The sequence below is a fragment of the Myxocyprinus asiaticus genome, chromosome 11 (genome assembly GCF_019703515.2).
Source record: "Myxocyprinus asiaticus isolate MX2 ecotype Aquarium Trade chromosome 11, UBuf_Myxa_2, whole genome shotgun sequence".
Taxonomy (NCBI): Eukaryota; Metazoa; Chordata; class Actinopteri; order Cypriniformes; family Catostomidae; genus Myxocyprinus; species Myxocyprinus asiaticus.
The window spans coordinates 35,606,959-35,627,908 of record NC_059354.1 but is presented as its reverse complement, the minus strand read 5'-3'; the positions used below and the strand labels follow the sequence as shown (position 1 = coordinate 35,627,908).

Here is a 20,950-nt window from a genome sequence, read left to right as displayed (position 1 = left end):
ATGAAGTTTGTATAATTTTTGCTTAATCAATAGTAAAAAAAAATTGTTGCTGGGTGGAAACAATAAATGCTCTCCTTAGGCTGGAGAGGAATTTTTGAATTCTAAAACTTGGAATATTTTTTACAGTACAATTACCTCTTATATGTCAAAATATAAAGGAAAATTTAATTATTTATGACATGACCCCTTTAAATTACATGCAGCTATACAGATGATTAGTAAGTGAAATTATTAATAATTTTTTTTTTAAATCACTCAGGTAAGCAAATCCATCTGGTTTAAAAGCTATACTAAGTTTTTACATGTGTGTCATATACTCATGCATATGATTCAGATTGCTTTGTTGTCCCAGTCCCACCAGTCATGGAAACCAAAAGGAGCAGGAGATTATAAATGAGTGTAGAACTATTAAGCAAGCGCCCATTTGAGCTCACTACAACTGTCAGACATCTTTTACCAGCATCAACCCAGCCCATCAACATCTGAAAGCCCTGGACGGCAGAGGTAAGAAGAAAAGCCAATCAACAAAGCCCTGGATCCAGGCCTCCCATGCACTTACCATGCGGGCTGGCAAAGTTGGAGGTCTGCCCCATTGAAATGCCCAGAGAGGAGGGAGAAGGGGTGGGCCCAAAGGGAGAAGGGGCCCGCAGAGCTCCACTAGGGGAATTGGCTGCGTGGATGTTCCCTGCACACAATTAACCAATCAGTGGCCTTGACAAGAGCATGTCTCTCTCCCCTTCTTGCACGCTCACTTTTACACACTCTGAAGCTAAAGCGGGTCAGGAGCTGCAGGCCCCATGTGGAGATGGGTGGTCAGGTGTATGACTGTGGGCATGCTTCTCCTCTTTAGATTGGTGCATTCAACTCTGCATTCTGTGCATGGTGAGCATGGTGACAATGTCAACACACATACAGACAGACCGACAAAAGCATGCATATCCACATTCCACAAACAGGGAGAGCTGGTGGGACACTTTTGCAATGGGTTTGACACCGATGAGAGAATGCTTGCTTGCTGCCAGTTCTCTTCCTCCATGGTGGTATGAGCAGCACTTACAGCAAAGGAATGCGTTTTACACTAGAGAGACACACACATACCTGGAGACTGTGTTGCCATCATAGACGGCGAGGGAGGCACGTGGTACGGGTTGGGGGGCGATGTGAGAGGCGGGTACACCCCTCTGCCTGGAGGCTGCGTTTGCGTGTGGGGCATGAATGTGTCCTCCATGCTTATCGGGGAGGGAGGGTTGTCGTCCTCATTGACCGAGCGTCTGCGGGCATCCTGGTTACTGTCCACAAACATGTTCAAGAATGTCTGTGGAAAATCATAGAAAAGTAAGCCTAAGCAACATAGGTTGCTGACCAGGTCAGAGTCTGTTTTTCATACATAAACTTTTGGTTTGCTTCGGGTTCGGGCTTGTAAAAGTGCATTTCCTCATAGAAAAAGTTGTGCCCAAAGAAATAAATGGTGCTTCATTTTTGATTAAGCCTGTTTAAAAGCTGTGCATCTTGGTCTACTTTCTTAAAGTGGTAATAAGGAATGATCGTTTTCCAATTTGACAGTATCAATCAAGCTGAGTCAGGTCACAGGGTCTCGTTTACAAACCGAGTTTGGACTTCAACTTAATGCCTGTGCAGACCTTTACTAGCGTGTCACCTGAAATTCTCTACCCACCTTCAGTCCAGGGGCAGGGTAGAAGCCTTCAACTATCTTGGTGTTGTCGAAGAGACTGTAGGCCCCATCACGGATGGCTACTACACCTCTGCTACGGCAGTAGATGTCAATGCAGTACATGTTGCGGAAGGCCAGGCGGATGTGTGTGGGTGATTGGGGCAGGATGGAGAAGCATTGGTAAGCCGTATTTGTCCTTTGGGTGAGACCAAGCATTGGCACTGTGGGCAGCTTGTTGATGGCATTGAGAGGAGCTTGAGTGTCTGAGAGCACCTGAGAAAAAGAGGAACTGAGTCTAACATTCAACACTACTAATGAAGTAGCAATTAATGAATAGTGATAGACCAATATAAATTGATATCATTGACATTTCACTTTAATCGAAATGTTTCTCCAGGTTTATACATTTAACATTACTTAATTCTTAGGTAGAAAAATAGATACACTATCAACATACTACAAAGTAGGCTAAATATTTTCCAGATAATTAGGCATGCAAAGATATGAAAATATTTGGCAGATACAATACCAAATGTAACCAAAAACTATAGACCGGTACCAATATTCTGCCACCTACTCAGCTTATTTTGTCATCAGATCACTGATTTGTACAGGAATTGTTTTAAAGAATGTACAAAATCTATTTTACTGTTCTAACAATAAATAACTTCCATTAAACATGGATTGGGATCTGTTGAACACATGACAGGCCAACATTTTAAGAGAGCCACAATGAAAGATTAATAAGTTAGTACAATAACAATATAAAAGCTCTTTATAAATATTCCACTTAAAATTTTTCTCTGATCTATATACATATACAGGCCAAAATATACAGTATAGTGACCTTTATACATTTTAAGAGGGGGTCCCTCGCAAGGTGATTGTCATATTTGGCAGTCCTTGGCACCAAAAATTTTGAAAACCCCTGGTCTAGAGACCCCTGGTTCATCAGCTGATAACAAGCTGTTTTGTGATAATCGGCCGATATCAGTATTTGCTTAGCAGATTTACAAGTGGTAGTTCCCCTTTGTGTCAGTTGCAACACTTACGGAGAGCCTTGCCATTGGATAATGCACACTGAGTTTTCTAATATTTCTTGGTGAATTGAGTACATATGACCCGCATCATCAAAATAAGTTGTAAGTTGCAATGAGCAGTTTTTGGAAATACTTGAATCTTGTTGACCATTTTAGGTCTCAGCTTTCATATTATGTCAATGTTATCATGAAATTCAAACTATAAATGTGGATATTTTTTTTTTTTAACACAGTGTGTCAAATCACTTCAGCTGCTGTCAATTTAAAAAGTAGCACAGCATATATCTTCTCTCCTCCAATCAGCAGTCCTCATTTACCTCAAAAAAAGTTATCCAATGTCCATTGTTGGTTAGCTTGAAAAAATTACTCTAGAGAAGAGCATATTGCAAAAATTTTAAATAACATCACTGTCAGAGATGCGACAACAGATGCGGAGTGGATTTCAGAGTATTTCAGCCAGTGCATGAGCAGTCTCTGAATGGATGCACAGACTCTGATAAGATAGCTCCAAGGTGTGTGTGTTTGTGCAATATACAGTATATATATGTTATATGAATATGCACAATACATGTGTGCACTGAACATGCAAGAGCAGTGTCCCTGCATTTAGGTTTTACTTAAACTGTTATGTCTTAATTTAATGTGTGCTTTAATAAATCTTCTAATACGGTCAAATAATGTCCAAAATTTTTTTTGGAATCTTTAGAAGCAGTTCTCATAAACAAGGTTTTCTGACAGCCATCATATAAATGATTATATCTCAGCAGCGGTTTGAGATAGAATAAAAAAATTATATTATTAGAATGCTGAGACCTGCCTTTTTACTTTAGTGTAAACTGATGGAGCAGGTCACATATTTAATAAAATTAGTGTTTATTGGCTACCCTGCTGTCTAAATAACAACACTGGCCATAGAAAAACCCTTGGTTGACAATTACTAGTGAAAGAGTCTCCTTAAGCAAGACTTTTTTAAAGCTACACAATAATGGCAAAAAATAGAAACCGTACTCTACTGTTGTACTCTCAGCCGTTAACTCTGAAACTTTGTATTGCAGAACTTTAAATGTAAATGTCCTTATGATGAAAGGATTGTGTGGTAGCATACCTGTTGCACTGCAAGTTTCTAAATTAATACATCTAAATAAAAATACAGTGAATAAGCATACCAAATTCATACTATGTAGAACTGTTTAAATTAAATACAGTTTTTCAGTCATTTAGTGAGCAAAAAGGCTGTAGATACCTGTAGAAGTTGCACTACATTGGGTGTCTTGTTGAACATCTCTTGAAGTTGGTGAAGAATGATGTTGTGGCAGTTGCTACAGCCTGAGTTGGGCCCCACAGTTCCCAGGGCCAGATGATAACGCTGGGTCACCGAGTTCCATTGTATCGTCACCTAAGAGTAACAGGATACAAATTGTAGTAAAGAAACATAAGTCTGCTTTGGACAAAATCATAAAAGAAAAAGATCTTCTTAAATCGATTATAATTAATAAGATAATATTAAGATTAAAAGGTTTTTACCGAGCTGCCTTTGGAGTTGCCATAACACAGGACCAGCTTTCGGTAATTATACAGCCGTATCTCTGAGAAAAAGCTCAAATAGGAGGGCATTTCTGGAGAGCAAAATGTAGATTAATAGTGGTTAATTACAGGCAATTCAGGAAGTTCTGTGCATGCTGCTTCACTTCAAAACATTCCTAAGTCACATATTTTCTCATACCTAGATGAATATCTAGGTATGAGAATCTAAAATGACTAATTTGTCAGTCAACTGATAAACCAGTGGTAAATTAGTACATAATGACATTAATGATAGGAACACTTTAAATGCCAATACTCAATATACAGTATGTAACAAAACATACTAAGCACAATGCGCCAAGTGTCTAATCATTTTTCTGACCTCACTGAAAGTCAATTGCAGCACAAAGTGAAAAGAGAAAAAAATCAGTCAACCTATTTGGTGTTTCATAAACAGCTAGGAATGTATATGAAATTGGAGCAATGAGATTTCATTGTGGTCAGTGTACCCAGTGCGATGTGACAAAAATAGCAAAAAGTGACCAAAAAATGCCTTGTCTCTCATCATTGTTGACAGCCACAGCTGGTTAGGACAAAAGCTCGGATTAACACAGAAGACATATGATTCATCGCTTGTCACATTGCGCTTGGACACGGTGTAACAGTGGTACATACCAGGTAAGGAGCGTGAGAACTCCAGAATACATTCATAAAGCTGACTGATGCTGTTCCAGTCATTCAAGAACATTTCCACCACCTTTCTGCCACCCACTGGCTCTGACAGGGGATTCTCGTACGTCAAGTAGACATGCCGTGTGGAAGCTGGATCAACATACCAAAAAAAAGAGACAATTTAATACATACCCAAAATCGCATTGATTTGAAAGCTGTTTGCATACAAGTTATAGTCTTTACCTTGCTCTTTACTAGATGTGCTGTTGAGAGGGCAACTGGCGAAAACCAATTCTGCCACCCAAGTGCGATTATTGCGGCCCTGCAGTCTAAACGTGCAGTCCAGCAGGGTGCGCTCTAGAGCTTTTCTTGTTTCCTCACTCACTCCCTTACAAGGCGGAACTCTGAGTGATAAGGGAACATAATTAGTATATTTGAAAATGCCAAAAACAAACTGCAATTCATATTCATGTGTGCTAGTCTGGTTTATCAGCTTTATAAGAGATGCTGAACTGATAGTATCCAGGGTTAAATCTTACTTTAGAATGCGAATGGCGTGGCTACAGCCGTCTCCCTCTACCTGAACCCCCTGATGAGGAATCTCCATATTGGACAACTATGTGAGGGAAAAAGGCAGAGACAAAGAACATTTAATAAACACCAAATGGGACACATTCATAAAAGAAATCTTTATATAAGATAAAAACAAAGCTCTCTTACTTTCGCCTTCTAATGGATATGTAGTACAAAGGATGTGCGAAATTATGTCTTTTAAAATTCAATATACTGTCAGCACGCTAAAAACCCCCTTTGAGATGCTGCGTCTCTAATATTTTTTTATTTATTTTTTGTGGGGGATTTTTCCCCTTTTTCTCCCAATTTGGAATGCCCAATTCCCAATGCGCTCTAAGTCCTCGTGGTCGCATAGTGATTCGCCTCAGTCCGGGTGGCGGAGGACGAATCCCAGTTGCCTCCGCGTCTGAGACAGTCAACCCGCGCATCTTATCACGTGGCTTGTTGAGCGCGTTGCCACGGAGACACAGCGTGTGTGGAGGCTTCACGCCATCCACCGCGGCAACCATGCTCAATTCACCATGCGCCCCACCGAGAACAAACCACATTATAGCGACCACGAGGAGGTTACCCCATGTGACTCTACCCTTCCTAGCAACCGGGCCAATTTGGTTGCTTAGGAAACCTGGCTGGAGTCACTCAGCACGCCCTGCGTCTCTAATATTTTAAATAGCAGTGCTTTAAAGGGGAGGAATTTAAAGTTAATTCTGACCCATTCCTATTCAGTACCTCACATCGTAGTCCAATGAGGGGCATGTTGGTGTCACACATGGCCACCAGGTGGGCCAATTCCTTATTGAAGGCACACATCTCTCCAGACCTCTTGGGTTTCTTCGGTTCAACGGCATTTTGCTCTCCTGACAACTGTGGAGTGACCAAAACAAGCTTATTGATTACATATAAAAGAAAACTGTACAGAACAAGGATAACATTAAAAAGACACCAGTTTAAATGGGCCTATAAAAAGTAGTAGCTACCTCTTTTACAGCGTCAATCATTAAAAAAAATTGTAATCAAATTAATGACATGATGTGCCAATCAATTATTCAAATTAATTGCATAGCAATGTTTACTGTGAAAGGCCCCCAAATAAAGATCATTTTGAATATGATCATTCAAATAACTATAAATATATAATATTACAATTCAGACTATTCAAATACATAACATTAAATATATATATTTATTTATTTATTGATTGTGGCAACAGTTAAGTATTTAGACAATACAAAAAGTGTATTTAAAAGTCAAAATATTGTTTGTCTTATTTCCATATCATTGAACAAAACCCTATTATTATCTTCTTGTTACCCTATATCCCTCTGCTCTATTTTTTTATTTTTGGTTTATTTACACAAGCGTCACATGGACACTTTGAGCATCTCACTAGTTTTCAGCACCACTAGTCCTAAACGCTGTGTTTTTAGGATGCTGTCTTAATTATAGAACTTTAAAAAATGCTTTTTGAGATCCCTGCTCTGTCTAGCTGTGCAAAAGCGTGTCTGTGGGAAGCTGAGCTGCCTGCTCGTTGGTCTGACAAGGCGCGTTGCTTGTGCAGCTGCAGAGCTGAATACCCCCTACTACATCAAGGTGGAAAATCAAACTTGAATTGCTCAAACAGTAGGAACATTCCTTATTACAGAATTTATGGATGCATGATTAATTGCGTTAATTGTTTTAACGCGATATATTTTATATTATTAAATTGCACAAAATTAATGCAATCAATCGACAGCCCTAGATATAAAGTTATGCATTAAAGCTGAAATGTAGCTTTCCAAATGGAATTGCAAAAAACAAACGTTATTTTCAAAACAGCTTTCTGAAAACGGCCTTGTCTAGCCTTTGATCAAACAAAAGGATAGCCCCACCCCCCAACTCACACCACTGGTCGAGTCAATGTTGTTGTCTATCGAAACGGGTTGCACAAAACAAACAGAGGAATTTTCATAGCGCCACAGAGACAAGGTGTTGACAGTTTTCAAGAAAATTAACCTATGAATGGCTTACTTGTTGTCTCTCCATATTTAGCTGGGATACGAGAACGTATTTCAACACCGAAAAAGTTACATACTTCAACTGAACGATTTTGCCCCTCAAGATAGTGCTCTACTGTAGATCCATACAACAGAAGAGTATACAATAATATTTGGGTCAGCATAGTTAGTTCAGTATACCTTCCTTTTGGCCCCAAGCCGAGCTATTCGACCAGAAGAAATATCCTGCACCAGCTCCTCCAGGTTGGGCTTAAACTGCTGCAAAAGCTGAGCAGAGGGCAGCCCGTCCTCTCCCTCCATCTGACTCACCGACAGGAAGTTATACTTATACTGCAGCTCTGTTAGACTGCTAGCCACATCAAACATCTCCACTACCTGAGGAAAGGTGAGAGACGATGAAATAGAGTCAGTACACACGAGCATCTAATAAGTTCCTTGTAAAAGAGGAACAATCGTTAAAAGTTGTACGCCACACTCTACTATGCATGCACTGGGTACCACTAACTACGGAAGCATAGTAGGCAATCCCTCTTGAGTTTAAAATAATGTTTTCAGGGTTCAAAACGAGATCTACAGATGTGGTCGATTACCACAGACAAAAATTTAGACAATTCAAAATTATTTTATGTGGTTAACAACAGCATATCCTTAAATTGAAATAAATTTCATTTGCTACAAAAGGAATATTCCTTCAACAGATAAAACATTGAGGCATTTACAATATAGTATTGTGGAAGGCGGGTGAGTTTAATGAAGAGGCGATGTTTTGTTAGGTTGCCCACAGGGTGAGTGGTTGAATTGGACAGATGAAGAGTGTCTGTGCACAGTGTGGGAAGATGCTTCACAGACTGTCGACACCTCTGCTCTCCTAGCCAGAACCTATTTTAAACAAAATACACTTACATCAGCCATTGATACTGTTACAATGGAATCACACCAAGAGTAGAAAAAAAACAAAAGCTTACTTTAGCTGCTGTAACCATGTGACAATGCGCTTCATGTCATCGTTGATGTTCTTCTCAATGTCGTCCAACATGGACTGATCTGGAAAGAGTGGAGCATAGCAGGTTAAGTTTCAATGTTATCATTTGTTCAAATAAACTGTGATGTGAGCCGAATCTGAATGGATCTGTGACTAACCGACTCCATAGAGCATTGGCTGAAACATCCCAGAGTGCAAATCAACAAATATGTGGAGACACTCAGATCGGCCGCAGGGCTCCAGTATTGGTATGACCAGTGTGGGTAGGGCCGTCTCTATGAAGGCTGAAAAATAAACGACACTCTAAAATGAAGAGTCTGTTTTATAAAAGCAATAAGGCACTCAAGGCTGTGATATATAAATATACGTATTGGCAATAATGGTCTCTTTTACATAATTATCTCAAATCAGACTAGTTAATCACTGCAAAACATTCCATTTTATCATACTAAAGGCCACAGCAAGCACTGGCTGGGTGAAGCTCTCTGTGGTGTAAAGGTAAGTCTCACAGTTATCGCTGGGGTTGCTACTTTTCAGGATGGCTTTGAGTTCCTGCAGTTTCTGATTTGAGCGGGCATGTACACTGTCAATCAAAAGCTTTTCCACCGAGAGATGATCAATCTACAGAAAGAACAGCAACAAAAAAAGACATGATCAGCTTTCCATGTATCATTACCTCTACTGAGAAGGGATAACAAGAAGTCATCTTCAAGGCGATACTCACCTTCATGGCTCTTTCCATTAATCTGGAATCACAGGCAGGCAGTGGAGGCTCATGGGAGATCTGTAATGGCTTGGAACCATCAGTCTCATCAATTTTGATTGAGACCTTGTGCACCGATGCCGTGCCAGTCCTTCTACCCAGGACCTGTTGACTACAAGGCAAAAACCATTAGATGCAAATCCAAAGAAGAGAAAATCTACAGAGATTAGCACATTTTGAAACCTACTTCCAGACAGACAACGTCAGGCACTTGGCAGGAACGTAGCGCTCCACCTGCACTAGATCACCCCACCGCTCTCTTATTAACATCAGAGTCTGGGAGTGCAACACCTCGAGCTGCAGTGATAGGCAAAATGAATCTGACACCATTCATCAAGGAAATAATATGAGACTCACTTGCATATAATGTTGTTTATAAAGTTTGGAGATAAAACCAGCATATAAATTCAGTCACTCTAAATTATCAGGAGCATTTAACTACCTTTTAAAAGACACTCCTGACTTAATGTATGTTCCTCATGACCTTAACATTTTGATCTAATGAAAGGCTGGTAACACTGGTAAGTGTCCAGCAAAAGATCTGGGCTGGTAAAACGTCTCGGTTATGTACGTAACCTCGGTTCCCTGAGACGAAGGAAACGAGACAGTGCGTATTTACGCATATGGGGAGTGCCTTCATACACGTCCTAGTTGAAACCTCTCTACAATAACGCCAATATTCTAATATTGTATACGATGTTTGAGCCCCGCCTGTTTTGGCGCAAAACTGTCCGCTATAAAAACAGGTGCACAAACACCATTTCCTCCGAATTTCTGACTGAGAACATGGAGCGCATCGCTCATGCCTCAAGAACTCCGAGTCTTGTAGTGGGGCTAGCATTCGCAACATCTCGTTCCCTTCATCTCAGTGAACCGAGGTTACATACGACAAGGGAACGAGACATTGCGTAGTTACGCCTATGGGGAACAGAATCCCATCACGTCGCACTACACGACGTAACTTGGAAACATGGCGGCGCAGTCTTGTGGGATGGCGACCGACATGAGCATGCAGCAGTGAGTGATCCGCGTGATGGCCAGGAGGAGAGCACTCATAACGAATATATGAACTATAGTCATATAGTATGAATTAACTCCTTATGAACCCAGTCGGGAAGGGAGTATATTAATAATTAAAGTTGCTTGCAACTTTATGGTAAATTATAACGGCCTGACTGCAGGCAGTTGTGCAAATGATGGGGAGCCCATACTTAAAGGGAAGGGCATAAGTATATATATATTTGGCTAATGCATAGCAAATGCTCTAAACAGAGAGGACTGTGAAAAAAGTGATATTACTTCTAGGTTGTAAATCCTTGCGAATGTGTTTTGAGAGGACCAGCCTCCTGCAAAACATATGTCTTGTAGGACACACCATTCGTCCATGCCCATGAGGAGGTCATGCCTCTAGTTGAGTGTGCTTTAACACCAGTTGGGCAAGTCTTAACCTGCGACTCATAAGCCGGGGTAATTGCATCGACAATCCAGTGAGAGAGCCTTTGCTTGGAGACGGACATTCCTTTTGTGCGTCCTCCATAGCATATAAAGAGCTGATCAGACAGTCTGAACTGGCAAGTATGCTCAACATATGCATGTAGTGTCTGTACAGGTCATAACAATGCTTGTTGATGATTGTTCCTCATCCGAATTAAATGGAGGCGGGAAGAAGGCCTGAAGGTAAACCACCTGCGCTTTGACGGGCGTGGTTAGGACCTTGGGTACATAGCCTTTCTTGGGTTTACATTTATTCATTTGGCAGACACTTTTATCCAAATCGACTTACAAAAGAGAAAAACACAAGCGAATCATCTTAAGGAGACAGTGGTATGAAAAGTGCCGTATTAAAGTTTCACTAGCATCAGAATAGTATTCAAAACAGAATAAACTGCAACAGGATTTTTTATTTTTTTATTTTTTTAATTACTGGTTAAGTGCTCATGGAAAAGATGTGTTTTTAGTCGTTTTTTTGAAGACAGAGAGTGAGTCAGCTTCACGGATGGAGTTGGTAAGGTCGTTCCACCAACGTGGTATGATGAAGCTGAAACTTCGGGAAAGTGTTTTGGTGCCTCTTTGTGTTGGTACAACAAGGCGACCTTCCTTAGCCTACCGCAGGCTTCTAGTGGGCGCGTAGCTCTGCATAAATGATTTTAGGTATGCTGGAGCAGACCCAGTGACTGTTCTGTATGCCAGCATCAGAGCCTTGAATTTGACAGTGGCTCTTGAAAGACCAGGGCCAAACTCCAGACATGAATTGTCGACTGATAGTGAATGCAGGTCACAGACCCATATTACTGAGGCCAGAGCCAGCAGTAGTGCGGTCTTAATGGAGAGCGTGAGCAGTTCAACAGAGTCCAAAGGCTCGAAGGGGTCCCTCCCAAGTCAGGACTGTAGCCGGCCGAGGTGGGTTTAATCGTCTTGCTCTTTTAAGGAACTTTATTATTAAATCACGCTTGCCTATAGAGGCACTGGCTTCATGTGCATGATACGCAGATATAGTTGCCACATACACTTTGAGCATTGACGGGGTGAGTCCTGCGTCTAATCGCTCTTGAAGAAATATTAGAATTTCATGTATGGGGCAGTTTACTGGGTCCTTGCCATGTAAGAGACACCAATCAGTAAACACCTTCCATTTTATTGCATAGAGGCGTCTCATGGACGGTGCTCCGGCTTGTAAAATGGTGTTCATGACTGAACGCGTCAGTTCTGTTGGGTGTAGTGCGCCCTGTTCAGGAGCCACACATGCAGGTTCCACAGCTGGGGCTGGGGATGCCAGATTGTGCCTCGCGCCTGAGGGGAGATCCCTCCTTCTCCTACAGCATCTCTATCATTTCCGGAAACCATGGATGGTTGGGCCATTTGGAGCAACTAATATAACCGTTTCCTTGTCCTCTCGGACTTTGCATATGACAGAGCGAATAAGGCATACCGGGGGAAACGTATATTTGCATTTCGCCGGCCATTTGTGTGCCATTGCATCAGTTCCCAGCGAGGCTTGGGACTTCGAATAACAGAGGGGACAGTGGGCATTCTCCACTGAGGCAAATAGATCGATTTCAGCTTTGCTGAATATTTCCCAAATCCTCAGTACAGTTTGAGGATGAAGTCTCCATTCGCCCAGTATCTCAACAGTGGCGGTGAATTAATTCCACCTTGGCTGTTTATATATGCCACAACTGTCATGCTGTCTGAGCAAACCAGGACATGACAGCACACTATTTCTGACTGAAAGCCTTTAAGGCTAGAATTACAGCCGATAGTTCTAAGCGGTTGATGTGCCACGCCCTCCTCGCACCTGTCCAGGTGCCGAAAGTCGGGCGTCCATCGCACACCGCCCCCCAACCTGTGTTGGAAGCATCCGTGGTCACCACTTTCCGCCTGACAAGTTGGGACTTTGAGTACCAGAGGGGACAGTGGGTATTCTCCACTGAGGCAAATAGATTGATTTCTGCTTTGCCAGATATTTCCCAAATTCTCAACAGAGTTTGAGGGTGAAGTCTCCTAAATTCCGCCTTATATATGCCACAACTGTCATGTTGTCTGAGCGAACCAGGACATGACAGTTTGATATTTCTGATTGAAAAGCCTTTAAAGGCTAGAAATACAGCCGATAGCTTTAGGCGCTGTGTGACAACTTGCCCCAGCATGACACCTCACTGGTAAAACGCAGGAGCTGTCTGTGGTGCTAAAGCAGCTATACAGCAGCGGGATATAGTGATGCGCATGCGCCCTTGGTGCCAAGCACGTCGTGGCACACAGCGCTTCAGCCAGTACTGAAGAGGTCTCACGTGTCAGAAACCTAATGGAATGACAGCGGATGCTGCCGCCACAAATCCCAATGCTTTCTGAAACAGTTTCAGTGGAAGTGTTCTCCCCGTTTGAACTGAGGCGGACACTGTAGAATGGCTGAAGCAGTAAGTCTCTGTGCTGGCCTAACAAAGCCTCTGATTGTGCCAGTAACAGCCAATCGTCAAGGTAGTTCAAGATGCTAATGCCGCTCAGTTTCAGAGGGGCGAGAACCGCATCAAAGCACTTTGTGAATGTGCGAGGAGCCAGAGACTGTCCGAAGGGCAAGACTTTGAATTGATATGCTGTTCCCTCGAACGCGAATCTCAAAAACATCCTGTGATGTCATACAATTTGGATATGAAAGTACGCATCCTTCAGATCTATCGACGCAAACCAGTCGTGTGGGCGCACATGCGATGAGATCAGTTTCTAAGCATTCATTTTGAATGGGCGCTTTATAAGAGCGCGATTTAAATGTCTCAGATCCAGGATTGGCTGAAGCCCGCCGTCTTTCTTTGGAACAAGAAAATAACGGCTGTAAAACCCCTTTTGTGCTTGACAATTTGGCACAATCTCCATCGCATTTTTCACGATGAGACTGTATTTCGGCTCGTAACACTGGCACGTCTTCGGACGAAACCGTGGAAGACAGAACGCCGTTGAAACGGAGTGGAAGGTGTCACAAAATTGGATCGTATAACCATGTTCCATGTATATGATGCGACACTCACTATAGGAGAGTGGTTGCGCATAATGTGTGCGCTTTGAAGAGGAAAAAGGGGCTCTTTATTGAGAATGTGTGAGCATCTAGTGCATTTGCAACGAATGCTGTATTCTTTTTTGCACTTACTGCATTTGTTATTGCATTTATTTGAATGCAAGACACAGATACAACATTTTGAACAACATTGTGAACAACAATATTCCTTTCCCGACAAACAGTAGTGGGGAGATGGGGAACAGTATTTTGTGTCTCCAATCGAGCCTTTTTTGGAGTAACCGCGGACTCTAATTTCCGCTTCAAAGGGTTGTGACTTTCGTGGTATGCAGCGCTAAATCTGTAGCAGTGCAGAGATCTTTGAATATCTCTGGATCGAAGCCGTGCTCGTCCATTTGCCTGAGGAGCTTGGCTTGAAATTCCTGGAGCACCGCCATTGTGTGGAGTGCTGAACCAGCTTGTTCTGCTGCTGCGTAAGCTTTTCCTGCCAGTGCGGACATTTGTCGACACGGTTTGGAAGGATGGGGTGTGATTTCCATGCTCTGTTACTTGCTGGGCAGAGGTGTGCCGCTTTAATAACCGTTTTCTTCCCCGTGATCCACATTAAAGATGATGGCATATCTGCGCGAGCGCACCATATAAGGGCGTGCACCAGGACTTGGATAGTTCGTTATGTACTTCGGGGAAGATTTTGCGGGTCGCTGCCGTTTCACAGCGTCCGGACTGCTGGAACCATTCATCGAGGCGAGACTATTCAGGTTCCTCTGGGGTTTGAGACCATTCAAGGTGAAGCACTTCGACCGCCCTGGTAAGGACGCGGAGCACCTCCCTGTCAGTGGCGCGGGCAGGTTCCTTGCCCTCGCTGGGGGGAGGGGCGGCAGCATCATCCACTGACCACTCGCCTGATGCAGCGAGAGACATAATGACATCATCATTATTATCCCCAGCGTCAGAACCGCTGCATGAGACGAGGCCGCCCACTCTTTCAGAAGGCCAGAGCTCGTCTCGCACAGCGTATCAGAAAACATGCACTTCGGAGAGATTGAGGGGCTCGCAGGGCGTGTGCCGCCACAAGGACCACCTCAAAGTCATCCTGCTCGACCTCACGGCCCCGCCGTGCCTCCTCGTGTGAATCCTCGGGTATCACAAAAGAGGCGGGTGGGAGGGCTTGTGAGGCTGAAGCATCCCTCAGAACGAGGGTGATTCACGAGTGAAGCGTCTTGAGACTCATGCCCTCACAGTGAGGGCAGTCTGTCTCCATGAGAGCTGACTCTGCGCGAGCACGGCCCAGATGGTAAATGCAGCTCTCATGCTGATCTGACGGCAGGATGTCGCACAAGGAACACTTACGAAACATCTTTAAGAAGACGCGAACACGTAAGTGACTCTTTTAGATATATAAATATATAAATGAATATATATTTATATCACACAGTATACAATACACAATATACAATTGCTTTGTAAAGATACACAAACCCTGCCGAAGCGCTGGGGGGAATCAGGAAGCTGAGGCCCGTTCACCAGCGAAGCGTCAATTGGCGAGGTGGTGTGATGTTCACCGGAACACTGCAGGGGAACGGAAAGTTTTCCCGTGAAGATTCTTCCCGCTGACTCATGTATATCGACGGCGAAGGTAGAGGGCTTCTAGACAAGAGATGATCGCTGTCTTGAAGGAAGAAATTCTGAGAAAATGGTGTTTGTGCACCTGTTTTTATAGCGGACAGTTTCGCGCCAAAACAGGCAGGGCTCAAACACCACAGCCAATATTAGAATATTGGTGTTATTGTAGAGAGGTTTCAACTAGGTCATGTATGAAGGCACTCTCCATATGCGTAACAATGCAATGTCAAGTGTACTGAGTCGTAAGGGAACTAAGGTTATGGGTTTGACCCACAACAGGAATTGATTGTTAACAAATCAACTGATCTGCAAAAACACAGAAACCAATTCGTGCTGGAAGGATACGAAGGCAGTTGTACATGTCTTGAAGAGGCTTGTCATCTCCAAACAGGCGAGACTGTACCAGCTCATGGATAAAGTTCACCTGCATGCTGTGGACCAATGCCCTTCCGTCTGAAAAAAATTAAAAAACAAGATCACACAAGTTGTAAATACAAGGGCACATGCTCATGGCCTGCAAATACTACACACTGAGAATGTCGTACCTCCAGTCTCCTTGTCTTCAACTAGAATCTCTAGTTTAAGCAATCTCCAGGGGATATCAGGATCGTCTCCCATTACTGTCAGTGTAGCCTCAAATTCCCCTTCGACTCGAAACTTCACTCGGCCATTGGCTTGACAAGGAAAGAAGTAACAAGCATAAAAACAAGTAAGATAATTCATAGTCATACAGAACACTGATAAAACAAAGTAGCCTAATAGTAAAAGTTCAGAAACAAATTCCTGGACAGAATACCAGTAGGTGTGTGGACCTGGAACTTACCCACAGTTAAGTTGGCCAGCTGTGGGGGCAAGTCAGTGGTGACTAGTCGGTGGCGCAAGATTTGATTCAGCTGATTTAGTGTGGTCTGCTTCTCTGCTTTGGTTATAGGGTCTGGAGGAATAATTTTGTCCTGAAAAAGACAACAACATTGACCAGCCTGATCTCATGAACATTACGTGACCGTGGCAACATTTTTGCAATTACGTATAAAATTAAGCACCTTGTTACACTCATCGCTGCAATTTCCTAGTGAAATATCCATTGGGGGCACAAAGAGAGAGTGAAATGGTGTGATAATCAGACAAGATTTTTAAGGTGAATATTAGATGGCAGTTTTAATGAGTAAAAGTACCTCCCAAAACTAAAACTTTAACCGAAACCTTACCAACAGTGTCCTAAAAGCAAATGAGAGGTGAACAGAACAGACATCAGAACAGGTCTGTAATTCAAGTAGGGATGTTAATGATTGATCAAAAATCGATTAATTGTCGTTAATAATTTGATCAATTAAGCTTATCGATCATCGATTAATTAATTTCAGGATAAATGTGTTCTGAAATCAAGCCAGCAGAGATGAATAAGGCTGTCTATACAGTCACACGCCGCTAGAGGGTGCTTGCGGGCTGCATGTCATTATCCAGTTCACAGAATACAACAACGCACAGATGGGAGATAAAGTGTGCTCTATGTAAACAGTATTAGAGCTTTTCTCTTTAAATGAACATTAATGTTTTCTGCACACACCTTGTTAGTGTTAAAGTACTGTTGATCTCCTTGTTTCATCCCAACCTACAATTACATCAGCGATCGCCGGGAAAGCACGAAGGTATATTCAGCTGACATCTCACCATCGTTACCTTAGAAACGGTATGTTAAGTACTGTTCACATGCAACGTGTTATGATTTAAATTAATTTCAAATAAAAAAAATAAGTCCAAATGTCCGAAATATTCCACGATCCACAATGTGAAGTTTTAATGAATTCAAATATACATAAGTGATATCCTGTATGAGTTATTTTTAAAAGTAGGCTAATCACTGATATATATTTAGAACTGGATTGCTCATGACGTCATAACAGTGAACCCACTGCGCCGCCATATTGCTATGCCCAAAACATTCCAATGTCCCTATTGACTTAATAGGAAATAATCTCATTTCAGCGAGTAAACATTAGTCATTAAATCACCAATTTTATATCTGAAATCTGCATGTACATCCCTACAATGCAAACGTCCTACACATAATTAATTTAAAGTCGGGAATTTTTCCTGTTTCTTGAAACCCCGAGCAAGTTACGTATATCTGTATCAAACAGTATCCACCTCTAACAAACTTCAGTGGCGAACAGATCAGCTGAATGTAAACAAGTTCACTGAAACTAAGGTAAGATACAAACAGACATTTTCAGACTTATTTAGTGTGAACATCAAAGTGTTTGTTTTATGTTTTTTTTTTTTTTATGTTAAAAAGTGCCTTGCTCTCACGCTCACTTGAATAAGAGCGCACGCTCTCTCTCCCTCCATCACACGCACAGTGGACACTCAGAAAGAGAGACACGCAAAGCAAAGTTGGTTAAAATTAAACTTATATGTTACGTTTAAATGGTATTTACACGTATTTATGACATGTATAAATGTATGACTACAGAGAGCACTTCAATATGAAAACAAGCAAATACCGGGCATTTGAGGCGATTTAGAAATCCCGGTCTGACTTTTTTAAAGCCCCTTTTGGGGGTAAGGACATATTGTCACCCTATACAAGCAGATATTTCAACTTTTCCTACTTACTTTACAACTTGTGGACAGTTTTCCCGCTTCCTTTGGTGACTGATGTGCTGCACTGATAGACTGAACACCGGGGCAGGTGAATGCTCTGACATCGTGATCAGCGTAAATCTTCTCCCTCATAATGAATATTATTCATAACAAGCAAATTAAACATTAAATATGAGTCACTAGAGGGTGAAATGCAACTGTCGTATCCCCAGATCGGAGACGGTGAAACGGGGGTGTTTTCGCCTGTCAGTAATTGATGCTCTATGGCAGTTTGTGCATACCAAGATGGCCGCTTGAACAATTCCGGTGACTTCACCTCCTGCAGGCAGTTTACTGTTGCGTCAGCAATCCAGTTCTATATATATATATGTCAGTGAGCCTAATTCATTAACAGTAATTAAACAATTCACAAATTCTTACTAAACAGCCTAAATGTATTAAAATACACTGAACTAAGAATATTTTAAAAGGAAAATGCCAATACATGCATTCCTTAAGTGTATTAATGTAAATTATATTTAAACAACAGGCAACATGCACATATTATTTGGAGTCCTCCGCATTAGTTTTGCAATATTAACTTTAACCATTAATTGATTGTTAATTTCCACGACAATCAATTATGAAAATGTCTTAAAATTGACATCCCTAAATACAAGCGTTAAAATGTGTTGTTTTTTTTTATTATGTATTATAGTAAAAGTGTTTCGATATCATAGCAAAGCAGTGTGCTAGTTATTGTGCGATACATAAGTGTTTAGACAATTGTAATTAGCCGTTGTAGTTGTGATTTTTGAGAATGTCCCTCGCCCTAATATCACCTACAACCGACTAGCAAGCAGCAAATCATGGGTCATGGCTCTGACGTAAACTAAAGGCCATTGGTGATTTAAAACAAGAGGGGACAAGCCCTTTGATATGTCCTGCCAAAATCTCCTGTTTCAATAAGAAATATGTCAACACAGGACAGTAAATTGCGCTTGTAAAAATTGGGTTAGGTAATCTAAGGGTTAGGGTTAGGACAGGTCAAGGTTAGGTTTATAGGTCTTCAAGGTTTGACTACTCACCCGGATACATGTGGGCAGGCGTGGGTAAGAGCCCGTGGTGAGTACATCAATGGCGAATGGGATGGCAAAGCTAGGCAAACGAGCGTGTACCAATGCATCCCTGGCCAGTGATGCCAGTCGGTCTGCCGTATCAACAAATAAGTATGCTTGTTGATCCAGAAATGAGGAGATCATCTGCAAACAGATATGAGTTCTCAATCCACAGGAATGACAATAACTCGTAGCTCCTGATGATTATTTCACAGATTGGATTTGAGAAACAGATCACGTACCGCACATTTCTCCACCTTCCCAGCATTACTTGCCCATTTCACAAGAGCAAGTAGACGTACAAAGAGCTGCCGTGTCCTACTGGCAAACTGAACGATTTCAATTTTCCTGTTAGAAACGGGTCAAGTCAGTAATATTCAAATGTGAGAATAATGTAACCAACATTATAATCCTGCTTCAAAATAATAAAAGTATAAGTATAAAAATATTTGCCACCATGGCAATTTCTTACCTTTCCATGTCCGTTTTTCGTGGGAGTCTGTGAAAATAATAAGGATATGATTAAAAAATGTCAAATAACAGCATTTTGAAAGAAAGGCATTTTACATCTAGAATTAGAAAAGGGAACTTCAAGACCTTGTAAAGACCTTTTGGCTCAGATCAACAACAAAAAAACTCAGGCAATATCTTTGCACATATTCTCTTCATATGACTTAGTGTTTTGGTAGTTCAATACACTTCAGGGACATCTGCTGGAGGAAGAGCAATGTTACAGTTTATATGATTTTAGCTAAAATACTTCCAAAGACGTCTATTTCTCTCCAATTTTCTTTAACTGAACTGCCTCAAGCTCAATTGTGAGACTAATGAATATCAGACAGTGCTCAGACATGTTCTGTAAAACAAAAACAACACTGAGGATACTTATAGGTGCAGGAGAGCTAAAGTTAGATATCAAACTAAATCTAACTCCATTCAGATTAACCACATTAGGTCAGATCACTGATGAACTCACAGCTCAGCCAACAGAGTGATCTCATGGTAGGTTCGCTGCAGCAGAAACTCGATCAAGAGACTCAGTCGGACTCCTTGAGTGGCCGGGGCTCCTGGAGGAGGCTGCGGGGCTGAAGTCGGGCCACCGGCGGGTACCAGCTGCCCGTCCGAACCGATCTGAACTGGAGCCATTTTAAAACACAACAGGAGAGATATGCGGTTACGGACTCGACTCTGTCCTCGCGTTTACCGCAAACCGGGTCGAGAGAATATAATCAAGCTTTTGTTTTAATGTTGATGTGTGTCTAAATCGATTTCACCTCATTGAGAAACGAGTTGGTAACGTGTTAGCGGGAGAGAGATGGAGCCCCGCCATCAGCCAGCGGAGAGCTGAAGCAGGAAACCAAACTATTCTTTCCTCTCAATGGCCGCTGAATGAAATATTTTAAAATACAAGTCTATAAGAAAAAAAAAACAAGCAATTTTTATAGGGTTAATCTGTTTCACAACGAATATAGAAGATAGTCTCACTTAATAAATAAACTAAATTTTGTGGATTTCAGGAGTCAAATAGCATTTTCACGCAACATTAGCAGCCGAATAAATGAGAATCTGATAAGACCTTTATTTTGTAAAATAAACGGCCAGACTGAACTTCCGGTTTATATTTATTTATTTATTTATTTATTTATTCACTGATTCATTCAAAATCTTGGTAATACCAAACAAGTGCATACGCAATATCGATGTGGTGAAACTGTGGTGAAAGGCTCTGCACAATGCAAACGCAATATAACATAAACATACAAAAACTAAAAAAAATAAATCTATCCGATTCTTAACAAAAGACAATAAAATATTTCTAATAAATTAAACATAAATTTAAAAAAACTAATTTTGAAATGTGTTAAATAGCTCTATACAATAAAATGTGTAGCCTAA

General features: G+C 41.6%; 1 protein-coding gene across 5 annotated transcripts in view; it reads right to left on the bottom strand.

Moving 5' to 3' along the window:
• Nucleotides 1–20,417, bottom strand: part of LOC127448174 (mediator of RNA polymerase II transcription subunit 14-like) — a 28,231-nt gene extending 7,814 nt beyond the window's left edge. Inside the window, exons 1-24 of one of the 5 annotated variants that reach the window (XM_051710513.1) lie at nt 20,329–20,398; nt 20,031–20,190; nt 19,527–19,553; nt 19,297–19,402; nt 19,025–19,198; nt 16,177–16,306; nt 15,899–16,027; nt 15,699–15,806; nt 9,411–9,543; nt 9,185–9,335; nt 8,970–9,081; nt 8,619–8,744; nt 8,444–8,522; nt 8,198–8,357; nt 7,659–7,853; nt 6,211–6,345; nt 5,448–5,524; nt 5,152–5,312; nt 4,912–5,058; nt 4,237–4,328; nt 3,956–4,108; nt 1,676–1,945; nt 1,099–1,315; nt 560–685 (exon numbers count right to left, since the gene is read on the bottom strand). In XM_051710513.1, the coding sequence (XP_051566473.1) occupies nt 560–685; nt 1,099–1,315; nt 1,676–1,945; nt 3,956–4,108; nt 4,237–4,328; nt 4,912–5,058; nt 5,152–5,312; nt 5,448–5,524; nt 6,211–6,345; nt 7,659–7,853; nt 8,198–8,357; nt 8,444–8,522; nt 8,619–8,744; nt 8,970–9,081; nt 9,185–9,335; nt 9,411–9,543; nt 15,699–15,806; nt 15,899–16,027; nt 16,177–16,306; nt 19,025–19,198; nt 19,297–19,402; nt 19,527–19,534 (2,989 nt within the window). In that variant the 5' untranslated portion in view covers nt 19,535–19,553; nt 20,031–20,190; nt 20,329–20,398. Of the gene's footprint in view, nt 1–559; nt 686–1,098; nt 1,316–1,675; nt 1,946–3,955; nt 4,109–4,236; nt 4,329–4,911; nt 5,059–5,151; nt 5,313–5,447; nt 5,525–6,210; nt 6,346–7,658; nt 7,854–8,197; nt 8,358–8,443; nt 8,523–8,618; nt 8,745–8,969; nt 9,082–9,184; nt 9,336–9,410; nt 9,544–15,698; nt 15,807–15,898; nt 16,028–16,176; nt 16,307–16,920; nt 17,051–17,969; nt 18,275–19,024; nt 19,199–19,296; nt 19,403–19,526; nt 19,554–20,030 lie in introns of those variants that run through there. The other 4 variants (XM_051710511.1, XM_051710512.1, XM_051710514.1 and 1 more) reach the window with 4 other exon arrangements.
• Between the last annotated feature and the right edge of the window lie 533 nt (nt 20,418–20,950).